We start from the raw sequence: 24,166 nt of genomic DNA on the forward strand, positions 1-24,166 counted from the left end.
ACGCTCCTTTCAAATTCATCTATTCATGAGTATGGTTAAAAAATATTGTTATAATATGGGCCTTTTAATAGCAAACTATAGTACATTTTGATATATCCAATAACTACATTCTCACATTCTTTAAAAATCTGTAAAATGAAACATAAGAAATCAGTAACAGTAGTTGTCTCAGTATTTCCTTTCTTACAGTTTGAATTCTTTCCAAATATATGTATAATTTAAAGATTTCTTTCTCAATTACTCCACCACATTTTTACATTCTGTTTATAAATACCAAAATAAGTAACAACTTACTTTCATCATTTTCTTGGTTTCACGGTTAAGAACCATCTCCAATACAAACACATCACCTGCACTGGGCTGCTCAGGGGCTTCTTCTTCCTCCTCCTCTTCTTCCTCGTCCTCCTCATCATCTTCATTCTCTCCAAGCATGGAAGCAAACACTTTGTGAACTGACTTACTGACTCCATCCGATGTTTCTCCTGAAGAAAGACACATTAAGGTCGCAAATAAAAGCTTTAGAAAACCCAGTAATCAAAAGAAAAAAAAACAGCATATTTGGAACATGAATTTCTACCCTAGCAATAACAAACTTGAAAGTAAAACACAGACAAATGAACACTCCCAAAGACAACCCAAAGAAGACTATTACAAAGCCATGTATTTCATGACTCATCCTCTGCACGTCATCCAGATATATAGGCAACATTAAGTGAGAAGTCAGAAGCACACGTAGTAAATTAAAAGCAGGGATGAAAAAAATAAAAGAAATGTAAGACATTGTGAATAAAGTGAAGGTTCCTGTGGCCAGGATTCTCACCTGGCCCTGGTTGTCTAGCTCACTACACATGTGTGGGCAATACATTGTTATTGGCTCCACACGGTGGCACTGCTGCAAGCGTGCAAGAGAGCAGAGCGAGACTGCAGTGCAGGCAGCTCCAAGGACAGAGACAGAGACGACTGTAGGGCAGGAAGGCCCAGGGACAGAGACTGAGCTTGCTGCATGCAGACTCTCTCTGAATGGACAGGATTCTAGTGATTGACCTGCCACCGTAGAAATAAAGTTAGGTATAACCCTTTCACCCCAAGAACATTCTACTGTTATTTCTCGGGTCACACTGAATCCATAGTGAACTTGTCCGGGTCTGAAACCCATTGGCAAGACACACATAGACCTAAGAATTAAGTGTGTGGTACAGAACCAGGTGGTATAAGCACAGTGGTTAAAGTGAGGCCTCTAGAGCCAACCTGTCTGGTTTCAAATTTCATATCCATCTATCATTAGCTAAGTCATCTTGGGAAAATTGGGTAAAGCTCTCTGTACGTCAGTTTCTTCATTTGAAAAAAGAGGTTAATAATAATGTCTGCCTTATAGGGCTACTCTGAGGATGAGCTGTTTTTACATACACGCACTTAGAATAATGCTCAGCATATAGTAAGAAACTACTAATTGTTATTACTAATATTAAAATACTATTATTTCAGGACAAAATAACATGACCTATTTCATTTGTATCTGAGGATATCACTATGTAGAATGATTTTTTTGACTTCATAATCATGATGTTAGATAATCAAGAAGAGGTTAAATTTAGAAGCTAATTTTCTGTTAAAGCAGAAACATGTAACATTTTAGAAAAGTTCCAACAAAATATAAAACATATATTAATTATTAAAAATTAAAATACATACATATACACACACACAGACATATTTGTGTTCAAAAATCCTTAAGCTTATTCACTTATGTGAAATGCCTCAAGCACCCCAAAGATACTGGATAAATGAGATAGTCAATATGTTTAAGGAAGAAAACATTTTTAAAAAAAACCTCCACATGCTCTAAGCAACAAATTATTATTATTATTATGAAGTCATAACAATCATCTTCAAGAATTCTGAGCATCCATATTCAAATAAATGTGAAACGTATAAAATAAAATCCTACCAATGAATAAAATTACAGTAACAGAAAAAAAGAGAAAAGTCACATGGTCGTCTTGTTAGACACAGAAGCATTTGATGAAATGTAACACCCATTCCTAATAAAAACTATGTCAACTAGAAATGGAGGGGAATATCTTTGATTTAATAAAGAGTATCTTCAAAAAGTTTTCCACAGTTAATGGTAAATTATTCAAAGTTAATGGGAATGAGACAAGGGTGCCTACTATCACCACTACTTTCAACACTTTACTAGAGGCCTTAGCTGATGTAATAAGAGAAATAAAAGGTATAAAGGTGGAAAGGAAGAAATAAAACTCATTATCCACAGATGACATGATTAAGTATGTAGATGATCCAAAATAATCTACAAACTGTCAGAATACATGAATTTAGCTAGGTTCCTGGATACAAGGTCTATATAAAAAAAACTGTAGTTTTCATATCATCAATAATGAAAGGAAAATGAAAAGAGGGCCCTATTTGCACGGTATGTAGGAAAAGTGCAAGAATTTCACAGTGATAGTCAGCAATGTATAAGAGGAAAAAGACAACAAGTACAATAGCCATATATTCCAATTAGCAGACTTGGCCAAAGCCTATTCAAAACTGACCCCTTTTTCTGCTCTGAAATATGTTCATGCTAACCAAGGGTCTTGGTAGAATTCTGGGACAATTTCTTTCTAGGAAATTGGGAGCTTTATGTCTTTAAAGGACTGACAGGATTACTTGAGCTGAGGTCATCCAGCCCTTGTGTGCCTGACAACTTATGATGAGCTGGAATTGGATTCCATCAACCCCTTTTTATAGGAAGGGCCTGGTGGCCACCTCTCAGGGACAAATTTAGGCAAAACGACTGGCAGGTATCCAAGGGTATCTGCTACCACAGTTGCACCTCAAAGACCTGATGATGTAATAGCTACTCCTGAATAGATAAGGAAGGACCCATAGGTTGTTAACAACTTCACCCTCCTTTTCCACATCACCTGCCTGGCAATATTAGAAATTTCAACACCCATTTTTCTCTCTTCTTTGCCCTTTCTTACTCACTTGGTCCAAGGAGGCAGAAATAAAACTTGTTTTCTGTTCCCAATTCGTGTGTGTTCTCCGTATAGAAGTTTACGTGTTTAGGGGGAAAAGAACCAGTTTTTACTTCTACCCCTTAGAACTAGGAACTTTAGTTTTCAATCAGACCCTATAAACAAAGCTACACTCTAACTGATAGTTCAGCATCACAGGTAACTTGACATGGGTAAATGGACACCATAAAGTATTATCATACTCTGATCATTAGAGTTTTATTTATCACTAGAAATTAATAAATATGCATGATATTTCATCATTTAGGCTCTGATGAGTTTAATTAGTCTGGTGCACTAACCAAATTTAATTTTCTGGACATACAGAATGAGGACTGAATCCTAGAATGCAGTAGCATACCATGCTGTGTGGGAGGTCCCATCTGGGCAGCCAACTGGCCTTGTATTCTGAGATTTCTATCTTACCTTCTATAACTAAAGCAGTGGTTTGGAAGCCACTCTGCAGAGAACTATAATCCATTACATGTTTTGGGAGTATAATCTGGAAGTAATTAGTAACCGATGGGGCCGATTAAAAAAATAATGACTCTAAAAAAGCTCCCAAATACTCATGTCAATTTGAAATACTTTTCCACAAATATAAGCCATAAAACTAATCATTACCATATTCAATAATTCAACAAATATTTACTGAGCACCTACTACACACCAAGCATTATGCTCCTACTAAACCAGGTTATCAACAACAGAGTATCGTTGCAATGAAAAATATTTTTACTAAATTATTAGGTATTTCACACAGGCAGCAAATGATCTTAACATACCTTCACTGACATCTTTGTCCTGGGATTTCGTAGAATCTTTTCGCGATGAGGATGGAAATTCAGAGTCATATGGACTTTCATCAGCTGATAACTTTCCTTTTTCCTGAAGACTCTGTGATTGAAAATTAATTAATGATTCCAAAAACTAATGCAGATTTAGCTCTCCCCAGTTAAGAATAGAGCGTTTGCCTTTTTCTATTTCTATAAAACTTGAGCTCTGCACACAGAGTATGTGGAATCTAAATTTGAATATTGTCAAATCATTGCAGAGTATTTAGGTCTCATTCCTCACGATTATCTGAATCAGTTATTGGTAAAAAATAATAAAACTCTTAATGATTTCATTTATCTAAATGTTGTCTCCTAGCTTTTTAAAAGGCAAGAGTGGGGCACCATTAGTCTCATGAATTAGGAAAGAATCCACCAGCTAATTTCAAGGGTGCAATTACTTCTATCTTCCCTCGCATTTTAAATTTGTGAGAACACATGGAAAGCTCAGATAGTTCAAAGTAAGTATGAAAAAAACACGTGAGTGAAGATTTGTTCTCAGGAAAATTAACTTTTCTGCCCAAAATTCCATCACACCACTGGGAGACTCCTCAAAAACGGGGGCTCAAATCCTTCAGTTTAGAAATTGAGACACTGAGGTCTTAAGGAAGAGAGGGGAAGTGTCCACCCAAAGTCACAAAAAGACTTGGTTGCAAACTAGGGCTCGAACCACAAACTCTCCAAACTCCACTCCCCACTCCCCTATTTAACGTGCCAGCGTTAGGCTACCCTCAAGTAAAAATTTACTATTTCGGAAAAGAAAAAGGGAGGTTACTACTGAGACAGTTTTTTAGTGGGGGAAACGTTTTTAAAAGGAGCTGAGCACAGGCATGAGGTGAGAACCGAGGTTTCGGTAAGAAGGGGGTTAGAAGCTACTGGAAGTTCCCGGCTGTCCCATCACGGAGAATGGGGTCCTCCGGGTCCCCCATATCTAACTGTATTACGGCAAGACAGCGAGGTGCTTCCGGGCCTAGCATCTCCTCACTTTCTTCTCGCGCGTTTTTCTCTCTTCTCTCCGCCTTTCGAACTCCTCAAAGGAGATCTTTCCTTCCAGGTAGTCGATGAGCTCCGGGCTGAACCCCGACATGTCTGCGGAGTCCTGACAAGTAGCCCCAGCAACGGTCAGCGCAGGAGATGCACGAAGTGCGGCGCCTCCCAGTCGCTTTCCGGTGCTGGGGCGCCGAGAGCAGGGATCCGGTGTTCTCACGGGAAACCGGCCCGTACTGCGCCCCAGCTGCAGCGCCAGGGTTCCGCCGGAGCGTCTGGCCCTGCCTCCTTCCAAGGGGCTCGCCGCTGTGGGCGGGGCCTCCGCGGGCCTGGTGAGAGCCTACTGCCCAGGCTCAGACCGCCTGTTTAAAACTATTAGGGAGTTGGGGGAAAAATGTGATTTCAAGAAATTGTCCTTACCTCAATTATTTCCCTCAATTCTCCAATCCATTTCTTTTTCTGAATGTTTATTCTTTAAGTTGATTTGATTTTTGTTTTAGAGATTATATTCTGAATTTGACCATTTGCACTGCCATGTAAATGTTCTACTTTCCAGTTCTCCCCTGCCACAAAATGCTAAAGCCCTCCCCTAATTTATTCTCCAACTCTAATCTCTTCCAATCAATGGCCTCATCAGTTTTCCTGTTACCCACAAATCCTCAAACTCTCCCTGACTTCAGGCTCCTTCCCAGTCTGTAAAAAAGGTTCTCTGGACTTTATGTTCCACCTCTAACTCCCACCCAAGTGTTCTTCTTTTCTTAACTATCTTTTAGAAAGAATCAAATGCTTGATATGATTACCATACATTGTTGCCCATTTACTGTAGAGCATGTACTATATCATATGCAGATTATGTACATATCTCAAAATAATCCTTAAAAATGGATGATATTATTCCTAATGCCAAAGTCCTGTATCTAATAAGTGGCAGAGGCAGGTTTGGAATGCTGGCCTATCTGACTCCAAATCCCATGCTTGAAATTAATATAATATACTGCCTCCCCTCCTGGAACTATTTCACCTCCTCCACACTACTGTGGGTTTTTTTACCTATTTATCTTTGTGAACTCTCCTCAGTAGCCTACTAATCTGTGCCCAATACAAATTTATGTATTAAATTGGATGGAATTCAAAGCGCCTTGGGAATGGGCAAGGGAATTGAGGCATGGGGAATGCAGCTCAATATGACGCTAAAGTTAGAGATAAGTTACAGGGAGCCTATCACCCCGGCCTTTGTTGCCTCTTTACCACAATCTAGCTGAGGATAAACAACAGTAGGATGGCAGAATGAGGAGCCAGGACCTGCATGAGCAAGATTTCCAGGTGAGAGAAAAATATCTCACAACAGGAAGTCATCCCCTTTCTCATAATGAAGGATCCTCTGGGCACTACTTGGGTATAAAATAAGGCTATCTAGCAGTCTAGGTTGGATTCAGGTACTCTACAGAAGTCACAGGGAAATTCTCTCCTCAATTTTTCCAGTCAATTAGGAAACTGCATCTAAGAGGAAGGTAAGAGTCTCTAGTCCTAACTCTCCTAGGAGAAAAGAAGGGAATCAAAGGGAGGAAAGATAGTCACCTGGTAAGGAGAATGCTCCCCTAAGGTCCAGATGGCTTAGGCTAGCTTATTTTATGATGGGCTGTCTGGAATACGGGAATAACAGTTGTGAAGGTATAGATTCATGTTGTGGAAATAGGGAGCAAGAGGCAGAAGGACAGTTTTTCCACCGTTAAAAAGAGACAACAGGCTCAAAATAGAGTCATGTATGCTAAATCCACATCACCAAAGTGCAACTTAATAGCTAACTTAATTACAGTTTCAACCTCTCTCAACAGTGGAATCTTAAACCAGTCAATGAGGAATTGCCTTCTCAGCACTAGTGAGGTAATGTGACTGAGAAAACCCTACTGTCCCTTAAAGGAAGGTGATTCTTTGCTATTAACTTCCTTGTCCTGCCCTCTTCTGTCTATAAGTCTTTCATTCTGTACAGTTCTTCAGAGCTCCTTTCTGCTGAATGGGATGCTGCCCAGTTCATGAACTGTTGAATAAAGCCAATAAGGTCTTTGAAATTTATGCAGTTGAATTTTGTTTTTTAACAACAGCTATAGAACACCTTGATGACATGAAAGTTCTCTTAAGGTCAGAATGTAGCAACATACCCTGAAATTGTAATCTTTCTGTTTTTCTTTTCTCCACTTCCTTGAATGTGATTTTTTTCCCCTGGCGAGTCAGAGGCATCCTTATCACCTTGAGAGAAAGTGGAATTGTTATAGCAGTAATGAAAATAGCAAAAGGAAACTTTTACAACTTTCAGACTGGTTTTTGAGACTCAAAATGGAATGTCTAAAGAAAGCAGAACATTGAATTTCCACCATGACAATAGAATTAAGAATACACAGGGAGGAGATGACCTCATCCTTTCTCTTCATCAAGGGGATGAGCAAGGATGGGGTGTGACCCTATTCAGGAGATAATTTTCCCGTAGTTTAATCACTTTTCTGCCGAAGTTTGTGACAGCTTTCTTTCTGGGTTATCTTTTCAAGGAGGTCTGTAGAAGAGCCTTGAAAGACTAAGATATTATCTCCCTCTGGGGTGGAGGACAGATCTGTTTTCTAACCAGTAAAATATAAATAATGTTTCCCTCTGATGCAACGGTTGGGCATGTTTGTTAGTAGTTCCCTTTAACATGGAGAATTTCCTAAGTTTGGGCTCATCAGCTGTGGCACAAGCCTACTTATGCCCAGCATATACCTGGACTCACCTCCACAGGGACCCCACAATACTTGTAGGAGGACGAGATCCAGTGTGAATGCCAACCTTATGCTGCCTGCCATGCCGTGAAAATAATGTCCATTACCTCAGACCCAGGAGTCTCTTGCCTGTCAGGGTCTATGAAACTGTAGCAGGCTACCATGTAGCCTACAAATAGGGTAGAAGCTCACACCCTTAACAGTTCTGGACCACCCTAGATCTGGGATAGGGGACAATAGGCCATGTCCTGGGGATGAGATACGCATCAATGAGGAGCAGAGTCAATGCTGAGAGGCTGTCAAGGACCCATGGAGAGAATTACTGCAGACCACCTGAGAGCCTAGATCATCTGTAAAACATTTATTTTCAATGGAGGAAACACCACACTTCTGCTGTTTTCCTAGCAACTGTTCTCAGCCAAGCAAAATCACTTTCCCAGGAGGCTTTTAGAGTAGGGAGGTTCAAATAATTGGGCAGGGTGTGGAAACGACTAACATATAGTGTCTGGACACCAGATGTGCTAAATGGTCACATATAATGAAGACTTGTCGTTCCCCAACTGCCAACTGCATCACGAGGAATAAACTCTAGTCCGTATGGAGTGTTGTCATTGCAACAGCCAGCTGCCAATTGTGAGGAATTCTCCAGCAGAAGGATGCATGCCTCTGCCCTGAGGCCTTGCAAGCTCATAGCTGAAAGTCCTCTGTGGATTCCCATCCTTGTTAAAGGCTCTGAAACTGATAAGTATTCCCTTTGCGGATGTCTTGACACCCAGAGCAAGGGGGCAAAAAGCAAAGGGAAAACCAAGGACTGGTTAGTACTTGAGTGGAATTGGACAGGGGTGAAATGCTCCCTACCCCTCTACCATTTATCTGAATAGTTTATATTTTTATGAAGAATAGCTCCTCAATGATTACTTTCATCTCTTAAATGGTAAAAAACACAATCTTGACGTGAACTAGGAGTAGCTTCCATTTCTGTGTAAACAATAGCAGAATAGCACATGTTTACTTTCAATTCAACAACTATTTGTTGAACACATGCTACATGCTAGACATTATGCTAGGTGCTGAAGAAATATAAATGGCTTAGGTATGATCTCTGCTCATAAATACCTCACACATCCCTCCAGGAAAAACAGACATATATCAACTAGTTACAATAGAACATATTAAACCAGCCACAGAAATCTGTCTTAGCATAAATATTTTATTTTTATATTCAGTATCAATCATCCACAAAAAAGCCACAGAAGACTATTTTGGAATGCACAGGTTAATGTGATTAGGACACCAATGTTTGCATTCAGGTACAACGCTTGTTTTGCAGGAATCACAGGGAAAATGATGCAGCTCTCCATAAAGATACAGGAAAAGTTGCTATTCCAAGTGAGGATACGAGAATCAGAATAATTCAGCCCCATCTGGTTGGGAGGAGGACACGGTTGGCTGTAAAAGAAGGGAAATCCACCCATTTCTACTCTCCGTTCTTAAGGAGGTTGTGTGCAAAAGAGAATCAGAGCTGGGGTGGGGCTAGGATATTTGGTGTAGCACGGGGTCCACCTCTAAACATAGTGGCAGAGAACATCTCACAGAGATCCTAGCAATTCCTAGAATCCCAAATTTCTTTGTTTTCCATTTCAACTTATTTATGGATATTTATCACTTACTCTCCCTTGGTATGAAACTTAGATTGTGAGATCTTTCAGTAACATATTGCTGAACGTGGGAATGCATCTCCTCTTTAGGAAAAAGACAAATTTTAAGCCTAAACCCCTATTACATATGATGAACTACAGTAAAAATTTGCAAAGTCCCTTTGAAATAAAAACAATGATTGATAACAGGTAATAAGCATACAAGACAAGTTTTAAAGACAAGCTTCAAGTAAACATGTAATTTAGAAGATCATCATCTCTTTTGACTCGTAATGTCCCGTAGCTCTTACAAAATATCCGCAGTGTTCTACATCAATGTTCATGGTTATAGAGTGGGAAAAAAAAACTCCAAAAATAGACCACTGAGTCAGATTATCTCCCAAGGGTCAATCTATTTATATGCAAATCTGGAAATGTAGAATAAAATCATTACACATTGACAAATAAAAGTAGAGGGAAAAAATGTTTAGCCATGACCATGATTAAAATTTTTTAATGAGAAGCTTCACCTGTAGTTCTAAAATAGCCAGAACCTGGAAGAACAAGAAAATATTATGAAATAGTAAATAAAAACTACACAAACACCACAAAGACCCAAAGATCAACATAGTTCAGTGAAAACTCTTTGTTTTTTCATTTTCTAATCAGAGATGTTAGGAAAGGAGAGTTTGTAATTATGAAATACTCTCCAAACATTTGCTTAGCTTCTTACACAAAGCCAATTAATTTCCGTTATATTACAACACTACCAACTGGGTGCTTGCTCTGTTTTCCTGCCTTAAATATTACTTCATTTCATGCTCACTTGGAAGTATTCATTTGATATTTTCTCTGATACCTCTGTGAGTTAGACATTAGCACCTGCAATTTATAGATGAAGAAACGAAGGCTTACAACCAACGTGCATGCACCACTCTCCCACACTGAAGTAGCCCTTGTGGTATCAGTAACTACTTCTCTGTATTAGTGTCTGATAGCCTAGGGCCTACATGTGAGAAAAGTCAAGGTAACCCTTCATTAACATCTTTCTGCTTATTCTATTTTCTCAGGATAGAAGTTTTCAAGTGCATATGCCACATGGTAAATTACGTCTTCTTTTTAGAATGACAATCATTATTTTTAAAAATCACACTCAAAAGAACTAATAATCAAAATATTTTCACATGCACAATGCAGTGTAACAATGGTATGCTTACTCACAACTTCATCCCTACACCCACACCACGGAAGAATGGGGAGTGGATTTCGATTATGATTCACTTCCCTTTATTATTCATCCAAACAAACGCTAATGAACTAGAGACATAGTGCATTTTCTTATAATGTGCCATACCTGTTTCTTTATAAATAGCAAGCATTTATTTGATAAGAATGCAAAAAGAATAAGATTAACAAAATTCAAATCTCATAAATATATTTCAAATTTTTTTCCTATGAGAAAAATAACATCTTTACTAATATTCCTTTTTTTTTCTTTAGGTGAGGAAGTTGAAGCTCAAATATATGTTTATTATTTCTCCTCCAGAGACCCTTTCTTTTAACTTTATCTTTCTATTTTATCCAACTGTACAATTCACATACTTCTTTATATATGATTTTCTACCTAACTTTAGCTATATGACCTGAGTTTGAAAAAAAGATATAGGTAAAAGTGTGTGGTATTCCACTATATTTAATAATGCTATTAAAGGTGATAATTCTACTATTTTAATATACCTCTTCCCAAGAAAACTATGCTTAAAATATCGTAACTATCATTTCTTTTTAAAACCAAATCATAGACATCTGAACCAAATCCAAATATTAACAGCAATGAGTATCATCAGAATTGAGCATTAATTTCTCTGAGGAAAAAAAATCATTTTCAAATAAATACTTTCAAAATCTCTTTATGACTTAAGTTGGATGTTTGGACAAATCCTGGGAATAAAGGGATCATTTTTACCTGTGCTCAGAAGAAACAGTCAGCCTTTGAGGAAACTGGGAAAGGAGTTTTTCTGCTCCTCATAATCTGCAAACGCAGAAGCAATAAACTCTGATTCAAAAGACACAGGTCTGGGATTCTGGTTCATGACGAAAGTATTTGGGAACCTCCCAAGATCAAGACCTCTTCCCTTAAAATATGCACGAAGGGTTCTGAAAAACTGAAGAAAGAAAACGTTCAGTGCCATATAAAAATTAAACATCCAAAAAGCTCAGAGATGAATATTTTCCCCATCTCTGTTTTCCCCCTGAGTTGACATTAGTCCTAATCTAAGCGGAAGGAAGTGGGAAACCTCGAAATAGAAGTACAAACTTTGGTTACTTCTATTCCACCTTCCTCTCCACTGTCACTTATCATGCCTTCTTTCTGACATTTCAGCCCTAAGCAAGGTAATTCACCATTCTTGTGGAAATCAAGGGAGGTATATCACCTACTTAGTAGCACCATGGTCAAAGGGGTCTTTGCTAGCACCTCTGAGTACTGAAGCCAGAGATTAAATCGACCACCGCAGTGATCAGAGCTCGGCGCACCCTCTCTGAAGGGTGGGGACGTCCCAGTCTGTCTTCGGCTACAGTTTCTTTTCAGACCTGGGTTTTCCTGCTTTCCTTTAGGAAAAGGTTTTACAAAAAACACATAAAATGTTCCGTGGTTGGAGGAGAATAATGATTCCATTTTCATCCATGGCACAAAGACCCCTGAGAATGACATCTCCATGCTTCTTCGGGGGTAACAGTGAACCCGTTTGTCTAACGGTTTGCACAGAAGCTGTGCAAAGGGCTATTTGATTGTTTTAATCCTATGTTGTTATAGTTCACATAATTTTCTTTGAGAAACTATGTTTGGAAATAATAATGTTAGTATGTTTATTGAACTTAACATATTTTCTTTGAGAGCAACTATGCTTTGAAATAGTAATGTTAGTATGTTTATTGAACTTAGCATATTTTTTAAAGAGAATTTTTACTGATATCTTTACGGTTTTCTTCTTAGACAGCCTTATGTTGAAAATAATGCCTACCAAAGACTACAGGTCAACTTTCAGTTTTTGCAATTGAGCTTTGCATGTGTTGGTTGTATGAGAATCTGTTTTATTATCAATTCAATCTAAGCTATGCAAAAAGCAATTTCCTCTTGATTTTGTATATGTATCAGAAACTAAGTCTATAAAATCAGTGTGTTCTCTAAGATCATTTGCAAATGTAATGTGCTGTGTGTGTGTAAGATCCTTTCTAAATATATGTTTGTTTCTCCTTACAGAAACAAATGTAAATTGGCCAGAGGAACAATAGGACACCGGCCACTACGCTAGCAAGACCCTCACATGTCCTGCTGAAGAATCTTCCCAGAGCTTGGCAGCCTCCTCTCCACTGTGGTCTAGCAGAGTGCAGTGTGCATAAACCCAGAGAGGGTCCTGTTCCGCCCTGCCTCTCAGCTGTCCCTGAGCATGTTCTTACCAGATCTCGGTTTCTGGGGTTGTTGCGGGGCTTCCATTTCTCTTCGTTTCTCAGCATGGCTCCGTGAGCAAGCCCGAGTAGTGCCAGGCCAACACACAGCAGCAGGAATGCTTTGGGCATGGCGGAATGAAGCTGAGCAAGAGCAAGGACGAGGGAAATATCGGCAGTCAGAGAGGGAGAGAAGAGAGAGGAGAGGAGAGAAAAGGAGAGAGGAGAAGAGGGGAGCAAAAACAGAAAAGAGAAAGAAGAAACATTTTTAAAAGACAGACAATGGAGAAGTAGTGTATCAGTTCACCCTAATTTTGCAGACTTGTTTTTCTCCGGATTCATCTGCATATGAAGCCCCCCAGATACAGCTGATTAGCTTAAGAGTCCACGAGGAAGAAAATGTTACATAGTGATACACAAAGCAATTATGAATACAACCTACAAAGTCTAAGTATGGCTTTTCATCTTTGAAAAAATGCACTTTGTGGTCTCCAAAGAAAATGCACTTCATAAAAAAGAACAAGCAAACAAATCTTAAGTTACTCATAAATGTTAAGACAGTAGTCTCCAAAGAGAAAGAAAAATATATACCCCAAACCGAGAAATGCGCTGTACACACATCTGAGACAGACACAGACCACACTGGCCTAAGTAGAGATTGTCTCCCACCCCAAGGCATGAAATGGAAATGAAATACACAGAAGGGCTAATAAAACTTACCAGGTTTGGGCTTTGGCTGGTCCTGGTTGGTACCCCACCTACAATCAGTAAGGCAATCACGGCTACTTATAACCAGTGGACCGGTTGCAGGTAGGTGTCTCTGACGTGAGCAGGCGCAGTTCAAAAATAATGATTCCATTTTCATCCATGGCACAAAGACCCTTGAGAATCACTACTTCATGCTTCTTCAGGGGTAACAGTGAACCTGTTTGTCTTATAAATACAGCAACCTCTCCTCCAACCACGGAACATTTTATGTGTTTTTTATAAAATACACAGGCACTTCCATGCAGCCAAGTGGCTTTCTACTTTTTCACTTTCAAAAGACGGTGTATATACAGCAGCTAGGAATGTGATGAGGATTATCCCTCCTAATAGAATGTTCGTTTGCAAATATCGGCTTCTCAAATTAACAGCATTTTTTGAATAGGAAATTCTACTCCAAGAGACAAAATTGCTTTTTGTGACCTACACCTTATATTTGTTCTGAGAATCTCAGGAAGCTTGGCAAGTTTTCAATAGTGGCACAGTTTATCATAATACCCCTTCAAAATAGAGCAAAAAGATAGCACGTGTTTCATGGAAAAAAGCAGCATCCTCTTGCTGAATAAATGCTATCTGTAGAAAATGGTAGGGTTGAGAAATTGAACTCGATGAGTTACAAAGTTGCTTTGGTACCAGTAATTCAGAACAATCCAGGAAAAGCTCTTTGTGAGAAGGCTAGTAATCTAGACTGGAGATTGTCTGGCTATTAACTCTCTAGAAATTGTCTAGTCTCAGTCTTTCTATCTTGACTTTGAGCAAGTCACTATGACCTTCATTTGTTCGTTTCTTTGTTCATTTTACAAATTTTTATTGACTTCCTACTACTTGCCAGGTACTGCACTAGGCTTTGAGGATAACATGGTAAGAATAATAAATATAGGCCCTACCTTCATTGAACTGACAGATTAGTGGCAATATAGACAATCAAAACACATAAACAATTTATAAAACAAATATAAGTGATATAAATATTATAAATCCAAATGATAATTTCTATGAAGAGAAAGTAGGGTCTATAAGAGTGTAAGAAGGGGGATTTGATTTGGTCTCAGGGGTCAGGAGAGCTTCTATGAAGAAGTAACCTTACATCTGATAGATGAGTGGGAGTTACCAAGGGAGTACAGAGGGGGAAGAAGTTCAAGCAAGGTGAACAACTGTGCTAGACCCTGTGGCTGAAAGGAACATGGCACATTAAAGCAACTGAAGGTAAATTAGCACGCCGGGAATAGAGGGAGCAGGGGGTAGCCTGCTGCGAAATGGGGCTGGTCAGGGGTCAGATTATGATCTTTCTGCTGCAAGTAATGCTCACTGATTGAAGGGTTTTAAGTGTACTAGATCCTATGGGAGGCAGGGCTAAGGGGAAGAGAATTTCCAGACCAATTCCCAGGGCTCAGGATTATGCAGTTGAGTGGAGTACATGCCTTTAGCTGAGAAATCAAACACTGGCATGGAGTGAGGGTCAGGAGTTCCAGATGGAGCACTGAGTTTGAGGAGCTTCTGAGATCTCCAGGTGGGGATGGAGAGTGTATATCAGGATACCCAGGTCTGGGTTCAGAGGGGAGGGGTGGGAAGGAAATGTAAATATGGGATTGTTAGCATATGAATGGGTGAGAGTACCTCAGTACAAATTAGCAAAGGAGAAGAAAAAGTGGCCTAGGAGTTGGCTTTGAGAAATTTTAACCAGTAACAGCCATATACAAGAATCTATACAAAAGAGACACTGGAGGTACGGGGGAAACCAGGAAAGTATGGAAGCAAAGGAAAGAAGTGTTTCTAGAAGGGACAAATTGGGTAAAATGAGACTGAAAAGGGCCCATGGAGCCTTAGAGTTGTTTTGGTTGATGGAGGTGAAAGATTGGAAGTGAGGGATGGAGGGGAAAGAAAGAGAGTGGGGACACCAAGCTCTTGAGAAGTTTAGCTGTGAAGAGGGAGTAAGAAGGAAGCAGCTGGAGAGGTCAGTGGAATCATTGTTTTTAATGTGAGAGACTTGAGTTTGTTTAAATATCAGTAGTTAATTGAGTAAATGAGTACCCTGGAATATCATTACTTCAACTCTCCTTAAACTCCAGAGTTTGAAGTTACGGGATGTAATAATATGTATTAAATTGTTAAGTGAGATTATAGCCAAGTCACTACACTACAAACTCCTTAGACAAGGCTCATCTCTGCATTCCCAGTGCCGAGCACTGAACCCGATAAATAGACAATGCACTTTTTAAATGGGAAAGACTGAATAAATTGGAATAAGACTTGCAAAGCCATTTATCTATAAATAAGTCATAGCTTTAGCTATGTTTGTATAACAACACAGCACATTTGTTTGACCTCTTAAGAGCTCCCCATTTTAAGAAATATTTAGAGTTTTTCAAGGGCTCAGTGGACCAACACACATATTATAACCTTGTTACTAAAACTTGTTTCCCTAATTGTTAAAATAAATTACATATTTCTAAAATTTTGGTTTTAAAACCTTTGTGTCTTAATATTATATCTCTTTTGAAGAGCAGAATGTATTATTGAGAGAGCTGATGATATTTTCTTCAGACTCTGTATCAACACAACATTCAGTAGATGTGTTGCAATTTATTGTTCAGTGATTTCAATCAACAGAGAAGAAAATAAAATAAGGATAGCTCAGGTTCCCAAACCATCAGTTTCTGGTCCAAATTATTCCATTTGGTCTCTTCATTAAATAGAACATTTGTAAAAGTAGCAGTTGGGATAGTCTGAGCAAAAAGACTCTTCCACACCCAGAGGCATCAGAATGAAGGGTTTTGCTGGCATTTCTCAATTAGAATTTGACAGGAAAATAGAGTACTCAGGACAGGGCGACTAACAGAAGAAAGTCAATAAATATGTGCTCACTGAATTATAAACTTAAATTAGAAATTCAAACATAATGGTAAAGGTGAGGAAAGGGCACTCAGTGAAGAGGCTATTCTGGGAGGCAGAGAGAAACTTTAAAACTGTCTCTGTTGGACTATATAACATTTTCAAACCCTTCCTGTCTCTATTAGGAAAAAAAAAGAAGAAGAGCCGATAGAGCTAGTTAGGTACATCACGAACAGCGATGAGAATTTGACGTCCTTTTCTTTCCCCAGGTTTGAGTAAGCGAAAGGGAAACTTATTGTTTTAGATTGCTTCCTCAGTGATGACGAGAACTGCAGAAAAGTTGCTAAGATGATTAATAGAGTGAGCCAGGCAGCGTTCTGCTCATAGCAGTCACATCTGCTTTTTGTGGCAATGGGATGAATTCAGCTTGAGAGTAGGCTAAAGAGAAGGGGGGATAAAAGACATAGGTCTCTGCCAAGCACAGAGCAGAGGCAAAGAGCCCTGGCTCAGCGGACCCTCAGTGACCACAATGGATGGGAGAGGAGAGGCTGACCCCTCATATCATGAGGCCACACAAAGCTTCCAGATCCCATGAGCCACTGAAACCACTGGAATTGAATTCCCTCTCTCCCCCAGGGATGACAAAGCAGTTTAAAAAAAAAATTCCCATGACATTCTTGAACATGTCTACAATATGGTCAACCACTTGTCCCTTTTCCCAGTGACAATGCAGTGGGAGTATCTCCAATTATAGAGTTGACCCTCAGAATTCTCTAGTTATTCATCATGTAGAAATTTCTTTTATTATTAGCTGTCTTCCGTCTAAAAAATACTATCCTCTTGTTTAAATGCTATCCTTTTGTTTAAAAATGCTGTTCTCTTGCTTTGAAATGTTTTAAAAATGCTGAAGGGCATATTAAAGATGAAAAAATATCTCCCACTGTTTAAAACATGTTACGTATGTTTTTACTTCTTAGGGCCAGAGTGTGAGCCAATTCTAGAAGCCTAGATGCGTAAAGGAAGAAAGACAAGGTCTAGGTGGGGTGGCTATCCTTCCCTGAGAGAGTTTGGCCTCAGGCTGGCCTCAGCCTCTGCTTTCATCAGGCCTTCGCTGTCATCAGCTGGGACCTGGGAGTGGCCTTTCCTTCTCCCATGGTCCCTCCTCTGGCCTGTTTCCTCCCTGCCACCAGCCTTCCTGAGAAACATGCGCTAGTCAGAGAGGGGCAGCCAGCACACGTACTGTTCAGTCCTGTCCTAAATTTAAGCTATTTCTCCTACAAGTACGATGGGGGTGCAGAGGCAACAAAAAGCATGATAGTCATACTTGATCTGAAGCCAGCTCAGAGAAAACAAAGCAAGAAAATGGACATCCAGATTGACACCCTGACTGAGGTATAAACCAAACTGTCTCGACCTGGATTTGAGCAACAGTTTCCCAATTCCCCGTTATGTCAGGCCATTTTGGTATCTCCAAAAGTCATAATAAAGGAGTGAAGGATTACTCCTAAAATATAGACTCCTACATCACTTCCTTTGGCTTTGCAAACAGCTTTTCAGCAGGCAGTCTGCTTTTATAGCAGAGCGCCTGAGGTGGTCCACAACATCTTTGGCTTTGCAACTGACTCTGGAGCAGACAACAGGAAGACAAGGTCGCACTGATAAGGCAAAGCTTACTGGCATCCCTCCCACCTCTAGGGGCTTCTTGATGCCAGAATGATAAAGTCTAAGCTCTTGCGGATGATAAAAACGCCAGTCGTACCCTCCCAGCCATTTGACCTCGCCAGTGACCACCACCCACACTTCTACCTTCGTGCCTTTGACCTTGTGGTTGCTTCTGCCTGGAATGCCTTCTCTGACTCCTGTGTGCCTTCAGAACGCCCTGCCCTTCAAGGATCACCTCAAATATCACTTCTGAGGAAAAAGAAGCCACTTAGTCACTTCAATGGCTCTTACCTTGCTGAATTAGGATCTGCTTCCACGTGTCTCTTCGTCCCCCACACGGACTTCCTGAAGTAGGCACCAGGTCTTTTTTCATCATCTTCTTCTTCAGAACTTGGCATATAATGCCTGGCATAGAATTTATATGGCATAATATATATACATAGAGAGGCATATCACAGATGTTCATGGAATTAATAATTCTTCAGGTAAAATCTGAGCTTAGATTCTTAAAATGCTCTTTTGAAATTTGAGCTTTGTTATATTTTTATTTTGTATTGTTCATCCAAAGATTTACATACTGTCATATTTTAACAAAGAGGGAAGAGAAAACTGTAGGTGGACAATAAATATTTGATTTGACTTGAATATTCAAATGAACCAGTCAAATGTAAGTTAATAGCAATCTAGCTGCTGTACACAAAGCAATGGAGATTGCAGGGAATGTGGCAATTTTATGACCACACACCCCTTTCTATTTAAATTGTTTTGGAGGGGAGGCTGCAAGCCAAGGAATCTGGGCAGTCACCAGAAGCTGGAAGAGGAAAGGAACAGATTCTTCCTTAGAGTTTCCAGAGGGAGTGAATCCTGCACCCACCTTGATCTTGGCTCAGTGATGCTAATTTCAGATGTCCGGCTTCCAGAACTGTGAAAGAATAAAGTTTTGTGTTAGCCGCCCACTTCTTGGTAACTAACATACAGGAAACTGAGACAAGGAATAGCAAGATGTCAGGTCAACCATGCAGGAAAAAGACCCGTAACTCTCTACAATTTCTTTAGCTTCTACTGAAAGCATTGAGCCATGTCTAGACTTAGAAGCTGGATCTGAGTTCTTTATTCCCTTGTGAGAAAGGTGGAGCTTCTTCGGTCATCCAATTCGTAACACAAAATGGATTTAGGCTGAAATGTCTATTACGAACCTGAGGTTTTATGTGAGTAAAATTATACTAATTTTTTTTAATACAAAAGGGATGAGAAAAGGTTCCATTTTAAACTATTAAGTTAGGTATGACCCTATCGATGAGTCACATAATTTTGTAAAGGACCACATATTTTAACCCATTAATAAAATTATTTAAGTGTCTGGAAGAAACGCCATTCTTAAAATGTTACATAAAGTTCCAGACACAAAATTTGTATGATAAAAAGAGTAGTTTCAGAGAAGAAAAAAATTGAGGACAATTCAGATGGGTATTTCTTTGGATATTTTGGGGCATAGTGGGGAAATGCTTTTCTTTCTTAGTGCTATTTATCAATTGTGAACTCTGAAATACAGCTAGTGAGCTTTTATCCTTAAAAAAAAAAAATCAACAGAATTCCCTCAAAAAACAAAACCAAAATCAGCTCCCCACCAAAAAAAAAACCAAAAAAGAAAAAAAACAATGGTTAATTCCCAGTATTCTGGGAGCTCTTTCATACTTCAGGTGTATAAAATGTTATTCCATTAAACAAACAGAAGAGCAGACCTTTACCCTTTCCCTTCAGAAGTACATTCTGTGAGTCTGGCCCAGGGAAAACTCATGAGAAATCTCAGAGCAGAGATGATGCCATCTTCATGCTCCAACAGTAATGTGCTCCCAGGTGGCAGCGGGGACCTTCTAGGCTTCTGCAAAGAACATCACCTGTTGACTTCTGTTTTTAAAATTCCACTTTTAAAATTGGCTTTTTGAGGTTTTATGACTGAGTTGTACAAGTGTCGTATGTAGTCTGAAAACAAATCCATCATCAGGAATATGGTTCTGTCTGTGATTTGCCTGTAAATTTTCTTAATGGTGTCTTTTGATAAGCAGAAGTCTTTAGTTGCAATGAAGTATGACTTACCAATTTTTAAAATCATTCCTTTTTTATTCTGCCTAATTACCTTGAACTGCCATCATGCCACAATGTAGTCTCCTATATTTTCTTCTAGAGGCTTCATAGTTCAGTTTTTACATTTAGATTTATGAGTCATCTCAAATTAGTCTTTGTGCATGATGTGAGGAAGGGTCCAGGTTTATTTATGTTTTTCCATATGAGTATTTAGTCATTCCAGCACTATATGTTGAAAAGATCTTTCTTTTCCCATTGGAGTGTTTTGGCACCATTCTTGAAAATCAGATGACTATAAAACGTTGGATCTATTTTTTAACACTTTGTTCTGCTCCACTGCTGTACGTATGTATCTGTCCTTCTGCCTTTTCCACACTGCCTTTGATTACCTTAGCCTTACAGTAGGCTTGAAATCAAGTAGTGTGAGTCTTTTTCAAAGTTGTTGTGACTATTCAAAACTGTTCACTTCTCCATATAAATTATAGAATCAGCATGTAGATTTTTAGAAAAATAGCATGCTGGGATTTTGACTGAGATTGCATTTAGTCTACATATCATATTGGAGAAAAATGGCATCCTGAAAATAGTGAGCCTTCCAACCAATGAATATTATATCTCACTTAAGGCTTTAATGGAATTTATATAAAATTGGAATTTATATAAAAATAGAACTTTTATAAATTCTAACACATAAAAATTAAAGAGAACAGAATCATGCAAGTCCATGCCCTTACTGCTCAGCTTCAACAATTAACACCACATCGGCAATTTTGTTATGGACATAATTGTTTTTGTTAAATCTGGATTTTGGACTACCTTGGGCCATTGTTACTATCATTCATTCAGAAAAATATTTAACACATTTCTACCATGTAAAACACACATTGCTAAGTGTGGGAATGCAAAGAGGTATATGGAAAGGGATGTGATCACTGCCTGGGAGGCACAGACAATCTATTTGGAGAGGCAGCATGGTGTGGTGGAAAGAACTGCAGAACCAAACTTAACTATGTTCAAAACTTGTCTCCGCCATTCTCTTGGGCAATTACTTAATCTCTCTGCACCTCAGTTTCCTCATATGTGAAGTAATCCAACTTTGCAGTGTTGTTGAAAGAATTAGAAATGATATATATAAAGGGGCTGCACAGTACCTGACAAATAAACGTTAAATAAATGTCACTATTAAGAACTGCACATAAAGAGCATACAAGATCTAATTTGATGACTCCCATATGGAACTATGGCAGCTAGAAGTAGGAACAGGATCAGTCCTGACTGTGGCAACTGGCGTCTTTTCATGGAGAAAATTTTGATAACAGAGATATGGCCAGAAGAAGTTACTGAACAAGGATAAAGAAGTAGCAAAAGGGAGGAGATACTCAAAATAAATGTAGGAGCTCAGTTGGCTTGTGTGGCAGACTCTGCTTGTTGCTTCTTTTTATCACTTTTGCTATGGACTGAATTGTGTCCCCTCAAAATTCGTATGTTGAAGTCCTAGCCTCCAATCTTTGGCACATTGATTTTGGACTTTCAAGCCTCCATAACTTTGAGAAATAAATTTCTGTTGTGTAAACTATCCAGTCCATAGTATTCTGTTATAGCAGCCCAAGCAGACTAACATACATTTGTTTCTTAGACATTGTTTAGCATATCAACATATCCAACTTGAAAACTTGCTTCCACAGCTTCCCTTGCATTTCTTCGTGACCATGTGATATCATTCTGGCCAATGAGCCACCAATGGAAGTCCCTGAGGGTCGGAAAGGGACAAAAGAGAGAGCATCCTTCCCAAATAAAAGGCAGAGCTCCTTTTGTGCCTTCCCTCTCCTTCCTCCTGGAATGGAAATATATTAGCCACCATTTTATTTTGAAAGCCACACATTAAGGATGGAAAATTAATTGGATAGGAGCTTTGGTTCTTGATGATTTCTTGGAGACTTACCCTGGACCTTCTGCTTCGAGATTTGATTGAGCAATTGTCAGGTTTTCTGTTTCTTGCAATCTAGTCCTAACTGTGTGGGGAGGAGATATCTTTGGAAAATGGTAGGGAAGAAGACTGGAAATGTAGATTGGTCAAAATGTCAAAGAGTTTGGACTGTATCTTACAGAACATGCAGGTAGATTACAAAGTTTTGGAAGAGTGATAATGCTAAATTGCTGTGTAAAAAATGATTAATGGGAATATGTAATATGCATGATAGAAGGGAAGTGGGTGAGCTAGGAAAGGGGAATCATTCATGAAACTGCTATAAAATTTGAAATACTAGTAATGACGGTCTAAACTAGGGTGGGAGCCAGAAAGGAGTGAACCAATGCAAGGGTGACCCTGAAGTGCTGGGCTCCCTAGGCTTACCAATTAATTGGACATGACAGGCAAAAGGAGATTATTAAAATGAGTGGATTTTCACCCTGTGTAATTGGGAGGATTTCATAGGAATTTGAAAACTAAAAAGAATTGCTAATTAGGGATCAAGAGAAATTATAAAGTTAAATTTCAACAGTGAATTGAAACTGAGTTTGTCTAGTTTGGAGAAAACTAGAGACTGGAGAGCTAGGAAAGCACCTATCATTTTTGAGCACTTTGTATGTCAGGTGCATTTGTTCCATTATTCCACTTAATCCACCTGCTAGGTTTGTAAGGTAATATTACTAGCCATAACTTATGGATAAGGAGTCCTAGCGAAGCTAAATATAGTGCCATTGACTCAGACATTAAGACACGGAACTAAGGGAGCAAGGCTGACTGACTTGGTGAGTCATCCACCCAGAATAGATCACTGAAGTCACACAGTTAAGAGAAATCTCTGAGGGAAAGTATAGCAGAAGTAAAAGGAAGGCTGGGGAAGATCATTGGGAAAAAAATTTTTTTTCAAAGCAAGAGGAATAACTAGTATGGTCAGAAAAGATTTTGACAGAGTAGCAAGTGAACTAGTATTGATTACTACATATTGCAGGTCTTCAGGAAGAACTCTATTTCTGTGCCAATCTGGTTTGAATTCTACTTTAAGCAAATTGCTTCATTTCTTTAACACTATTTCCTTTCTTGTAATGTGATGATAATAATCCTCTCTTTAAGGACTTTTGTGGAGAATGAAATGAGAAGCTGAATGTGAATGTGTCTGGCACTGACTCTGGTACAGCAGATACTCAATGAATGTCTGCTAAAAGGATAAAGCACAGGTGACAAGGCAGTCTATACACACCCTGTATGGTCTGGAATGTCTATTAAAAGAAATTACTTACAATTCTTAGTTTTCTTACTTTTTGTCTCTTTTCCTTCAAAATTGAAGTACGGCATGTATGTCTGACAAAAAGTTCCAGTTTGTTGCACTTTAGCACCTAAAGATCTTACTGCATCACGGTCAGACTAGAACAATTTGAACTTTTAAAAATAATTTAAAACTGTAAGGTATTGCATTAAGCTGAAAAAAGAACAAAATGGAGACTCAGAAAACCCACTCTGCACACTCTCCTTTGTAGTTATAGAACGTAAGATCTTGGGGATAGTGAAAATTAAGATAGGCCATTGGCTGGCAGCATCTTAAGACATTTTAATTGTCTCCATATCTTCCACCTCATGGGAGTCAGGTAAGGTGCCAGGCCAAATCTAACTCAGAGGCTTACCTACCAAATCCAATTAGTTGCTAAGCCTAGGGAGCCCAGCACTTTAGGGTCACCCTTGCATTGGTTCACAACTTTCTGGTGCCCACCCGAGTTTAGACCATTATTACTAGTATTTCAAATTTTACAGCAGTTTTGTAAATGATCCCCTTCTCCTACCTCAACTACTTCCCTTCTATCCTGCATGTTACATTATTAATACATTTCTAAACACAAAGACTTAACAAACTTCAGTATTAGAACTCCCAAATGATGGCTCTACCAGTTTTTCCTACCTACCCTACCCAAAAATTCACAGCTGGAGGATTGTTAAGTCATGACATTAATTTGTCCTACTCACTTCATTTGGTCATTAAAGGCTTCCAACAGTAATGCCAGGAGAATGAGAGGCCTTATTTCTGTACCCCATGAAGACTACCAGGGAAACAATGCTTCATGAATATTTTCATGTTTCTGCATGGTGTGGTTTCCTGAGCAAAGGAAACTGCATGCTATGAAGATAATGTCTCCTTTCCACAGAAACA

At 39.0% G+C, this 24,166-nt stretch overlaps 1 protein-coding gene and 1 pseudogene across 11 annotated transcripts in view; both read right to left on the bottom strand.

Annotated features, from left to right (window-relative positions):
- LOC140845017 (general transcription factor 3C polypeptide 3-like) overlaps nt 1-5,046 on the bottom strand; it is a 30,570-nt pseudogene extending 25,524 nt beyond the window's left edge.
- Nucleotides 5,047-8,787: 3,741 nt separating this feature from the next.
- LOC140845020 (uncharacterized protein C2orf66-like) overlaps nt 8,788-24,166 on the bottom strand; it is an 80,283-nt gene continuing 64,904 nt past the window's right edge. For 2 of the 11 annotated variants that reach the window (XM_073218479.1, XM_073218481.1), the window contains 6 exons: nt 18,811-18,858; nt 18,228-18,341; nt 13,398-13,435; nt 12,690-12,821; nt 11,197-11,395; nt 8,788-9,784 (listed from right to left, as the gene is read on the bottom strand). In XM_073218479.1, the coding sequence (XP_073074580.1) occupies nt 11,216-11,395; nt 12,690-12,821; nt 13,398-13,435; nt 18,228-18,312 (435 nt within the window). In that variant the 5' untranslated portion in view covers nt 18,313-18,341; nt 18,811-18,858 and the 3' untranslated portion in view covers nt 8,788-9,784; nt 11,197-11,215. Of the gene's footprint in view, nt 9,785-11,196; nt 11,396-12,689; nt 12,822-13,397; nt 18,186-18,227; nt 18,342-18,810; nt 18,859-19,684; nt 24,166 lie in introns of those variants that run through there. The other 9 variants (XM_073218478.1, XM_073218477.1, XM_073218476.1 and 6 more) reach the window with 9 other exon arrangements.

The sequence above is a fragment of the Manis javanica genome, chromosome 12 (assembly GCF_040802235.1).
Source record: "Manis javanica isolate MJ-LG chromosome 12, MJ_LKY, whole genome shotgun sequence".
In the NCBI taxonomy this organism is placed as follows: Eukaryota; Metazoa; Chordata; class Mammalia; order Pholidota; family Manidae; genus Manis; species Manis javanica.